At 35.6% G+C, this 12663-nt stretch overlaps 1 protein-coding gene across 1 annotated transcript; it reads right to left on the minus strand.

Moving 5' to 3' along the window:
* Window positions 1-2942: 2942 nt before the first annotated feature.
* On the minus strand, window positions 2943-5825 carry HELRODRAFT_178708 (hypothetical protein; the record flags this gene model as incomplete). Its single annotated transcript, XM_009026791.1, has 4 exons — window positions 2943-3044; window positions 3228-3467; window positions 3593-3758; window positions 5767-5825. 4 exons carry the CDS (start codon window positions 5823-5825, stop codon window positions 2943-2945), a joined length of 567 nt encoding a protein of 188 aa, XP_009025039.1.
* Between the last annotated feature and the right edge of the window lie 6838 nt (window positions 5826-12663).

Consider the following 12663-nt stretch of genomic DNA (forward strand, 5'->3'; position numbering starts at 1 on the left):
AAAGCAATGTTGATTCACGATTATTTACGTACAATGTGTATTTGTTGTTTATGTCTCTGAAAATTGCTAAGATGAAAATTGTAAAAAATAGTATGGTATGTTCATAAAGACGTAGTTAAAAAACGGACAATAATTTGGTTTGGAAAAAATTGGAAAGCAGTTTAAAATTGTCAAAAAATATTGCCGAATTTTTTGTTAATGTTCATTTAGAATTTTCATGTAATTTCGTCAATCAACACATAAGAAGTTAGAGAGAAATATTTCTAGAAATTAAAGAAGTTACATTCAGTTACTTTGCCCAACAAAATTTTTGTTCACCACAAGAATTTCGAAAACCTTTTAACGAGAAGAGAAAAGCAAAAGGAAGTATAACAAAAAATAGAGAGTTGATTTAAAAATCGTTCTGAAAAAAACAAGACCAACATGAAAACGTTCAAAATTTTCCTTAAAAATCCCTAATGAAGCATAATACCAAAAAAATATAACGAGGTGGCATCAAATTTGAAAATTTAACTTACGTTCGGTCTCAAAAGCAGACAATTGTCAACATTTTCCCATTATAAATTCCGGTGGACAATTGCAGGTGCATGTTGAAAACATTCGCAGCCATCCTTCCCCTTCCAGCCGATGGTTCTCTCGCGTAATGATATCTTCACATTTTTGACTGAGGCCACATCGCAAACGCAAATTGCCCGTGTCACATTTCTACCATTGTTGCCAAAGTTCTTGCAAAAAGAATATGGTCTTTCAGTTCAATACAATGAATTATGTTTAGATAGGTCTGCTTGTGATGCTTTTAAGATTTCTATAAGAGTTATATTATATATATATATATATATATATATATATATATATATATATATATATAAATTTATATCTATTACATATAATTGTTCATCCACATATGTTTTGTGTGCGTATGCGTGTGTGTGTGTGTGCGTATCAATTTCATCATAATGAACGCTGTTGAGCATCTTCTCCAGCTTGCAAGATCATAGTACCCATTTGGAAATAAAGTAAAAATAGCAAGTAAGTATACATAGATAAATAATTTCTTTGCAAACTCGTTCTTACAATTGATTTATTATTCCACAAAAGATTTTCTCCGTGCGTTTGGAAGTTGCCTCATAAATATTTGAGTGTGTTTCTTGTTGGTAGGCGGATTAATTAAACAGTTATTTTTTCTGTTTTGGAAGGAAAAATTTCCGTTACTCAGTTTTTCCTCTTTTTTTAGTTCTAACGAAAAGTTCAATGTATTCATTGCTGCAGCATTAACCTTGCCAATGAATCATTCCTTCTACCACAAATGTATTTTTTTAAGTTTTTTAAAAATTATTTTGGTCCAAGCAATTTTATAACAACAAATTTTTGCTTTTGAATATTTTATTTCGTTTGAAGAAAATTGTTCTTTCAGTGATATATCACTGATATCAGTGATATAATAATTTCTATCTTATGCCCTATCTTTAATATGTGTATTCAAGTTGAAGACATGCATCTGAATAAATAAAATGAAGTATCAATAGACTGTCCAGATCTCGCATTCGAGACAGCTACATAGTCAGATTGGAGAGGAGTTTGGTCTGGTATTTTTTCAGTTGCTTAATCAGTAGAAATATTTTTTTAGTTATTTGAAGTAACAATCATTATAATCTATTAGTATCTTTTAGTTGCAGGATGAAATTGAAGTTCTTCACAAGAACATAATAATACGTTCAAAATTTTCAGGGCATAGAACATTGGATGTTCTCATCACATTAACATCACATGAACATCACATCACATGAACTGCTCGGATGTTAATAAATCCTCTTGAAAAAAATGAATGTTTCAATGGTAGCCATAATGAATTAATTTTGTGACTTATATATATACGATTACGAAGATAAGTTTTTCCTATTCATTTCGCTTATTCATGAAAGCATTCTCATACCTGCTCATCAACATTAACAGCAACTACATCGTCGTCTTCGTCACGAAAATGAATTTATTTTAATTCTTTTAATAGTCTGACTGAAGAGAAGTCATTAAGAGTGATTGCGTTTGAACGATGCCGCGTGCCTGAAGCAGCAGCAGTAGCAGCTGCAACACTCCACTCCATCTCTCACCTGCTTCCCTGCTGACAGCAACATTTTCTGATGATGTCGTTCGAAGATTTTATTTTGTTGTTGTTTGTTTGTTGTTGTTGTTGTTTGTTATTGTTTGTTGTTGTTGTTGTTTGTTGCTGTTGTTGTTGCTGTTGTTTGTTGTTGTTGTTGTTGTTGTTGCTGCTGTTGTTGTTGTTGTTGACGCGCCATGCAAACAGTTGTTCAGTCACCTGCTTACTTTCGACAACATGTCTATTTGTAAATGTTGGCCTATTTTACTTGCTATAGCTGACTAGCCATGAAGGCATGTGTGCTGGTTTTCTGTTATTACAGAAGACTAAAAAATGAATCTCAATTGTTGTAGCGCTGAATGCGTTGAATTATTCATAAGAGAACAAAAGTTTTCTAAATTATGCTTAAAGATAACAGCCACTAAATAAAAGCACTTTCAAATTTCTCATCACATTGAACGTTCTCAAAACAAATGGACCACAACCCCACCGTTCATTACACACAGGATCGTTTCGACTGACAGACGTTCATCTATCAGAATGCACTCCCAATTTATTCAAAAGTATCATGATTATTTTAAACAATTGACAATTGAGCAGGATCTTCGACATTGCGCAGAAGTTTCAGTGCAAATCGCTCAATCGAAAATAACTCCGTTGTATTGCATTTACGCTCGTTATTAGCTGTCGTGATACACACACACACAGACAGACAGACACACACACAGACAGACACACACACACAGACACACACTCACAGACCTTGCAGCTTGTACTTTCTGAGTTTGACGTTGAGAGATTATGAAGATAGAAAGAATTCAATTAACTTGAGTATAGAATTCAATTATGAGATTTTGAACAGTTGGCAGTGGTAGATGAAGAAAAAATTAGAAGCAGGGCAGAGGAGGAAAGTGTGTTGATGTTCAGGGGCGTAGAATGAAATTTGCTGTTGGGGTTGAATTTGTTGACCTTCTTTACATACCACACAATCAATGTCACCATCATCATCATCATTGTGTGCTGGTCATCGTCCTCCTCATCATCACTATTTTCATCACCATCACCAATTCAATGAGTACATCATCATCATCAACACAATATGCTTGATTGTTAACTGTCAGAAAAAAACCATATAATAATCATCACACTCTTCATCATCATCAGCATCAGCAGCAACAACGTCAGCAGCATCATTGAACAGCTCTGAGACTATTGTTTCCATTCGAGGTCCACAAAAACCATAAACTCCCAGTTGCACCGTATAGGGGCTGAAAACTGTGCAACTGTGGAAACTGTGGAAACTGCGGAAACTGTGCAACTGTGGAGACTGTGCAACTGTGGAAACTGTGAAAACTGTGTAACTGTGCCACTGATCATAGATGGAAGTGTTCCGATCAGCGGTCAAACAGCTTCAGCATGACAGATGCAAGGAGGTATACACCGCTCCCATTGGCAAAAAGGAAGAGGAAATGGACAAAAAAAACATGAACAAACCTCAGGAGATTTCGATCCGGTCATCACATGCCTTTCAGAAGCTAACAAGCGAGAATCTGTCTCACGGACGAAGATGGATGTCGACTGTGTGGAAAGGGGGTCGAATCGAAACAGTAGCTGGAGGGCCAACGCTGAAGATGGAAAGACACACACACACACAAATGGTCTGGAGGAGAGATCGGAGGATCTCACAAAAAGGTCAATGGAAGCGGTAAAGATAGTGGAGGCGAGACTTAGAAGCTTGATGGCCAATGAGCAACTACTACTACTACTATTACTACTACTACTACTGTTGCTACTACTACTACTGTTGCTACTACTACTACTACTGCTACTTCTACTACTAATACTACTACTACTACTACTACTACTGTGCCCTCATCAACAACAATTACAATAACAACAATAGCAGCAGCATCTACTTTATGATCACCACCATCATCACCACCACTGATATCATCACCACCATCATCGTCATTTGCATCTAAAAAACAAACCTCATAAAATATTAGCAGGTGAGTTCATTTCAACAGCAACAACAACCCAACAGTAAACCAGCAACCTGCAACCAGCAACCTGCAACCAGCAACAAACAACCAACGATGTATATTATACAGGAAGCATGTTTAATAAGAAAATATACATGCTCTGCGCATATGCATGTGTTGGATATGTTTATGTGCATGGGTGTGTATTTATTTGTTTATGAGTTTGTATGTGTGTATGTGTGTTTGTGTATGTATGCGTATGTTTGTGTATGTGTGCGTGTGTTTGTGTGTGAATGTTGAAAAAAACATAGCCATCCATTGCGCTGTAATGATGTTTTGTGTTGGACTGCTGAAATAGGATGTCATATGGTAGAATCTGTCCTGGCAAAGCATCCAGCTCGACTTCTGCGATGAAGTAACCGGGTTTGAATGCAGAGAAATCTCTAACCCGACCAATAATGAATTGTCTTTGCACGTGCACGTGTGTGTACTTAACATGCACGCACACAAACGACAAACACGTACTAATAAGACTCCATAGCATAGCAAACTCTGTCGAACGCAAACAACATGCAAGGTATGAGGCATAAAATACAAACTATGGTCACAAAATGTATAAGTTACACTGAGTATAAGAAAAAAAAGACACGTCATACAGACGCCACACGCGTTGTTGCCACACGTATCTGCCTTTTATTCTCTCTTCCACATTCAACATTAAAATTTCACATTTGTTTGTTCTGTGTCGTGAATGAACACAACAAACACAACACCGTTTCGTGTCGTTGTGTTTGTTGTTTGTAAATAATGTGTTGTGTTTCACTGTGCCTAACGTGTTCACTGTTCAGCCGTGTTGTTTCAATATACTGAATGTTGCTGTGTTGTTGCAACCTGTTGCTGCATCGTGTTTATTTGTTGTTGAATTATATTTTGATGTATTATGAGGCGGCAAGACGAACAAGCGCACCAGCGAACGACCAGTCACTCTGCCAACAGCGCCGTGAATCATCACTCCATGCACATTAGCCTATCTAGACTGCTGCCTGGTCTCATCCATGGTCCTCCAACACTCATTCTTTCGTCACATTCTTTCATCAATGATAACAACAATAATAATAATAACAATAGTAATAAAGACATTGATAATAACAACAATCACAGCTTTGCCACTGATGATAATTTAAAGAGCTAGACGTACGTGGCACTGTGGTGCTTTTCACGTTCTAAGTTATGGCAATTGTGGAGTGCAAATGTAATAATAATAATAATTATTATTATTATTATTATTATTATTATTATCATTATTATTCAATTTCAGCAAAAAAGCTATTATTGTTATTATTATTATTTTTATTATCATTATTATTTTTATTATGATTATTATTATAACGGTGATAACAGGCCTGGAAAAATATTCGCACGCATTATTTAGATGCCAAACGCCCACACATCATATTGTTTGCAATAGTTCACGCCCTCATAAATACATGTGTGTAGGTGTGTGTATGTGTGTGTATGTGTGTGTTTGTGTGTGTATGGCTGTGTGTGTATGGCTGTGTGTGCGTGTGTGTGTGTGTGTGTGTGTGTGCGTGCGTGTATGTGTGTGTATGACTGTGTGTGTGTGTGTGTAGGTGTGTGTGTGTGTGTGTGTGTATGTATGCACACGTGATGATGTATGAACTGCACCGCAGGCGACTGAATGCGTTGGCAATGCGTTGAAGGCTTTTGCCATCCAGCTTCGCCATAACTCATGGTTATGCTTGCTAACCTGGTTTTTATATTGTGATTATTATTATTATGATTATTGTAATTATTATTATTATGATTATTATTATTATGATTATTATTATAATTATTGTTATGACTATTATTATGAATATTATTATGATTATTATTATTATCTATCATCTTAAATGCAAGCCTGAAATGTTCAGGAGATCTCATTTAATCACCGGCGCTGACTGAACGTGAACTGTTTTATTGATCTAACTAAGCGGTGAACGAACGAACGAATGAAAAAACAATTAATGAATGAATGAATGAACGAACGAACGAAAGTACGAATAAATGAATGTATGAACGAACGAACGAACGAAATGGATGTAAAAATGTACGAAGAGATGAAATGTTATATAATCCGTCCGCTGTACGTTATGCAGTTTTGTACTCAACTCCTACTTAATTGAATCTTATAAAGTTCAGTGGCGTGTATTACATTTTGCTTTGCAAACACGAATGACAAATGAATGACCCAACATGACCAGTAAGAACAACTGCCCGAGTGAGTTGAGGGTTGCAATGGAAAGGAATCACCAACCACGTTTGCTTGATATTTTTACCATGTGAACATGCAGTGGCGGATCTAGTAAGAGAGGGTAGGTGGTAGGAGAGGGCATTGTCCCTCCCCCGTTGCGGACAGTATTCTTATTCAGAGTCAGTAAAACTTGTTACTTTAACGAAAAAGCAGTGTTTTTGAATGAAAAATTGACGTTACTAAAATAGTTTGCCTCACCCCGTCACAAAGTTGCCCCCCCCGCTGACGCTGAACATTGAAAAATTTTCAAAAAATATTTCTGCATTATTCCCTCCAGTCATCTTCTTTTTGTTGTTGAAATTCCCTTTCCGGTCGTCCAGTAATTTTTGGACAACTTTTCAAATCCGGCCCGGTCATTTAGGATCGGCCACTATGAACATGACTATTGAAATGCATGCATCAGCGTTCTACTTCTAACTAAAACTAAACAAAATAAAATCTCGCAGTTTCTTACGGAGAAGAACAAAAAACTTCTATTTTATCTTAAAAGCCGCTTTTAAAACATTTTGTATGTATGTTTATTTTCAAATAATAAAACAAATTATGGCGAAACTTTCCCCCGCGTGTACATTATGTTTTTTAAATAGTCTGACACTCATTACATCGATACATCGGAGCAATGCATCGCAAGTTAGTGCTGTCTCGACTGGTGTTGATTGTTTTGGTTTGGCTGGACCTGGGGCTCGAGTGGGTAGCATCTCTGAGATGGATGTGAGGTATCTGTGTGTGGGCCTTAATGAACATTCATTCACTCTATCTCTTTTGAGATGTGTGTATGTTGTATGTGCTTTGTATGTGTGTTTGTTTTTTGTATGTATGTTTGTATGTATATATGTTTGTATGTTTGTATGTATGTATGTATGTTTGTTTGTATTTATTTTTGTTTGTATGTATGTATGTATGCTTGTTTGCATGTTTGTATGTATGTTTGTATGTTTGTTTGTTAGTACGTTGTATGGTCATTTGAAGATGCATGTTTGTTTTATGTATTTTTGTATATCTGCTGCTTGTTTGTTTGTATGTATATTGTTTGTTTGTTTGTACATTTTTATGTTTGCATGTACATTTTTATGTTTCCTTCTTCAATAGATACAAAAATTTATATTGTATGTATGTTATAATGACGACCGATATAATGCAGGTTCAGTTCTAAATGTTTGTTTAAGTCTACATAAACGAATCCTGTGCATGATTTGTTAGCCAGTGTGTGTGCGCTAAAAAGCAACTGTGATGAAATATGTATTTATTGATATTGATGTTGATGTATTTAAATTTATTCAGTTTCATCCATTGTTTTGTTTCTGGTGGTGTGTGAATGTACATGGGTGGTGTTTGTGGGAGGGGGTGTTTGAAAAATGGGGTTGTTTGTAGAAGAGGGTGTTTGTGGGAGGGGTGTTTGAGGAAAGGGGGTGTTTATAGAAGAGGGTGTTTGTGGGAGGGGGGTGTTCTTGGTAGGTTGCTGCTCTTTTGTTGTTCTTAGGTACATTATATTTTTTAGAATGATTTTTATGAGTTTATGATATGCTAATTCTGCAATGTTGTTATGTTCTGATGGTAATGTAGCTGGTGCTATTTAGTTGCCGTGTTAACAACAGCATCACTGCGACAACAACAACAACAAAACGTTGATTATATAAACATGCAATCATGTAAAAACAACAACAGCATGAAAGTTGCTAAACGTAGCAACACAACATCAACACAACAACAACACAACAACAACACAACAACACAACATCAACACAACATCAACATAACATCAACACAACATCAACACAACAACAACAACATCAATACAACATCAACACAAAATAAACACAACAACACCACAACATCAACACAACAACACCACAACATCAACACAACATCAACACAACAACATCAACACAACAACAACAACAAAAACTTAACATCATCGTAACATGCACTGGCAACAAAACGACGAAGACGCGATCAGACCATGTAGATTGTAGAATCACCTGCAATCCTGCATGCTGCTAAACACATTGTGCACTGTAGCCAATCATCATCATCATCTTTGTCGTCATCATCATCATCAATAACAATCATCATCCTCTTCTTCATCATCATCGTGGTCGTCATCACTAGCAATCATCGTCATCCAAGCAGAACCTCGAAACATTCACTCACGCTGACATCATCACGTCATCATCACGTCATCATTTTAATATTAATTTAAGGTTATCATTTTAACATCACGTGATCACATCAACATCACGTGGTCCCATCAACATCACGGGATCACATCATGCGATTTTATCGGCATCACGTGACCACATCAACATCAAGTGATTTCATCAGCATCACATAATCACATCAACATTACGTGATCACATCAACATCACGTGATCACATCAACATCACGGGATCACATCACGTGACTTCATCGGCATCACATAATCACATCAATATCACGTGATCACAACAACATCACGTGATCACAACAACATCACGTGATCACAACAACATCACGTGATCACATCAACATTGCGTTATATTATATTACAATGATAATAGCAGCGGTAGTACAGAGCGCACCGCCATTAAAACATCAATAATGAATTCATTCATCGGTTGCGCCCACATTATAAACGTCATCGTCGTAATCATCACCATCATCATCTTTATCACAAGCATCATTATCATCATAAAATTTTCATCATCATCATCATAAAATTATCATCATCATTATCATCATAAAATTATCATCATCATTATCATCATAAAATTATCACCATCATCACCATCATCATAAAAGCCCATTAAATTGATCACCACCACTACACTTTCTTCACTCTTCGTACCACTATTAATTAATTGGCTCCTAATTCTCCACCAATGACGTCATCAGGAGCTGAGTTATTTTCATAATCACCGACATCGTCATCAACAGCTACAGCATCGTCGTCATCAACTCCTTCTTTTCCATCTTCATCATCATCGTCGTCGTCAGCATCACCATCATTTTGATCACCCACTACATAAAGTTGTTATAATCGTTATGATATATACAAATGATTGTTTTAAAAATATCTCCCAAACACTCTACAATAATCCATGTCGCTATTTATATAAGAATGGCACCATTACCATCGTGATAATACCACGTGGTAACATCAACATCACGTGATCGATAACATCAACATCACGTAATAGCCTCGATATCACGTGATAGTATCGACATCACGTGATAACATCAACATCACGTGATAACATCAATATCAAGTGGTAACATCAACATCACGTGATAACATCAATATCACGTGGTAACATCAACATCACGTAATAACATCAACATCACGTGATAACATCAATATCACGTGAATGATAGCATCAGCATAACGCATCACACCAACATAGCAACAAAAATACATTACACTCCCTAGAATAGTAACAACAAAAATAATAACATCGTCATAATCATTACTATCCTTATCATCACTAACCTTATCGCCACCACCATCATCATCATCATCATCCTCATCATCATCATCATCATCATCATCCTCCCACTAGTTCATTGATTATTCCCATTTGTGTGAATATTTCATCAGGAAACAGCCGAAATTTTTAGCTCCATTTTATTCTCACATATCCTTTTGTTTTGTAGTCGCTCACTATCACACTCACTCCCTCACTCCCTCACTCACTCACTCACTTACTTTTTCCCACTTTCTCTCTCAGTTTTGTACCTCTCTCCTCGTGATCACTATCTCTTTGATACATTTTTCTCTTCATAATCCTCTCACCACTGCAACACCCCTCTCTTCATAATCACTATCTTTCCCATTGTAACCACCACCTCTTCGTTATATTCCTTCTCTTTTTGTGATCACTATCTCATCGTTATATTTTCTCTTTTTCTCTCTCTCTCTCTCTCTCTCTCTCTCTCTCTCTCTCTCTCTCTCTCTGTGATCACTCTCTCGTCGTTATGTTCTTTCTCTCTCTTTCTCTCTATCTATCTATCTATCTCCCTCTCTCTCTCTTTTTTCAGTCACTATCTCTCTCCTTCAGAAGCAGGTGAGTATTGATCGAGTTGCAAGCCGACCAATCAGCAGAGGCCTCACGAAAATGAATAAATTTCATTGGCTTCCTCATTCTCTACGTCATCACTATATTTTCTATTTTACAAGATGGCGGACGAATTTCGTTTTTAATTTTTTTATACCGCTGCTAAAAATAAAGTTGTAAACAAGAAATTTTTTACACGCACACACACACACACACGCACACATTTCTTTTGAAGGTGGGTAGATTTTAATTCAATGATCACATGCATGCATGTGTTCCGCGGTGTGTTCGTGTCTTGAATGAAGGTGATTCGAGATTTTCAGCAGCGTTATTTAATGTAGTACATATATCAACAATGAACAAATGTCTCAACCGAATCTGTTGGGGGTTTAAAAAAGAAATATAAACGTTCGACACTTACAATCAAGTTGAAACTTTGCGAAATCATTCAAGGGAAATTTCAAAGAAAATTTAATTAACGCTCTCATATTTATTCACTCCTTCATTAATTTTTATTTTTTTACATAATAATTCATGGACTGGAAAACTCTATGTTGCCCACTCTGCGATGTTTGTTTACTTTTTTATTTTAAAGGCCGGTTGTGTCTCATTGAAATGCCTCAACAACCTAACCTGCGTGTTGCAAACTAGAACATCGTTTGTCTCTGCCTAAGGAAATCAGATGGCAGATCATGGCAGACAACTTTGACGAGGGCCGGCCAAAATTCTTAAAATGTTTAATTTTTTACGGAAAGAGCCAAAATTTTTACGGAAAGATGGCAACATTTGCGATTGTTCGGCTAACAACTTTCTCGCTTCTCACATCCATTTTTGGCCGATCCTTTCAACATAAAACAGTAGTGTTTTTTCTGTTAAAACAATAACTTTTAATGGTTTTATAAAAAATACTGCTCGAAACGGATCGCCTTAAATTTTCTAAATCCTTTACTGCCTAAGAAGGCTGGTCATGGATCAAACATGAATATTATTGTAATTCATAAGTACTTTGAGACATGGTAGTAACTCAAAAATGGACCTCAATAGTGGCTTATTCCATGTAAAATAACTTCAATGGGGCGTTATTTTCATCATATGGCCAACGTCTATGGAGACTCAACTTAATTATAAACAAGATCCATTCAGCTTTAACTGAACTTATAAATAGGAATCGTTGTTGAGAGTTAATTCAGTTATCCATTGAAATAATACCGAAAATCATTAAAAAATATATTTATTTTAGATCTTAATTGTTTTTCCAACGTAAGAAACTTTTCTAATTTATTAAATAATGTTTTAGACTTCAAATAGATTTTTTTAAATGTCGAATGTCTAAGTTAATAACCACTTTTAAATTTTTCATGCTCACCTATATTCACGTCTCAGGAATAATTTATCGTCATAAATATTCATAAATCTCATTTATTTATTTGTAATATTCATTTAGTAAAAATGGTTTAATTCATTAAACATTAGATGGTCCGCAGTACCACGCAATGTTCCTTTAAAAATTAATTCTCAATTTAGATTATTCTTAAATGAAAAAAACTTCAACAGTTTAAACATTTTTTAATCATATTCAAAAATTATATTTGAAGCTGGAAATTTTATAGCAGACAAAACGAGAAACAAACATAATTTACAATACATAGAAGGCGCCTTCGAATAAAATTTATTTGTCACAAAATTGATCGAGCGATCCATACCCCTTAATGTTTTCCGGCATTGTCAAATTGTCATATGATATTCATTATTTCAATGGATAAATTGATCAATCAGCATTCATTCATTCAAACAAACATACAAACATACATACAAACAAACAAACAAACAAACAAACATACATACATACATACAAAAACATTTGGAAGGCTTCCAACTTTTGCAATAAAACACCGTGGCACGCATCACGTCATGTAGGCTGATAGCTACAAAACAATGGGCATGTCATCGCTGAACATGAGCAAATTGTTTCCAATGAATTTATACCGTCATGAAATGAAACTATCACTGGCATGTATTTGTATGTATGTGTATTTGCATATGTGTATGTGTAATTGTGTGTGTATTGGTTTATGAAAGTGTGTATGTATTTGCATGCATGCCATATTATATGTGCTCACCGTACATCTTTCATATTTTTTGGACGGCCATCATTTTTTTTATTGCATTGTTTTGTTTATAGAGTCGAAAATTCAGCGGAAACAAATTGCAACGTGCATTTTGTTTTATTGGTAGTG

Source organism: Helobdella robusta (genome assembly GCF_000326865.2).
Source record: "Helobdella robusta unplaced genomic scaffold HELROscaffold_49, whole genome shotgun sequence".
NCBI classification, from domain to species: domain Eukaryota; kingdom Metazoa; phylum Annelida; class Clitellata; order Rhynchobdellida; family Glossiphoniidae; genus Helobdella; species Helobdella robusta.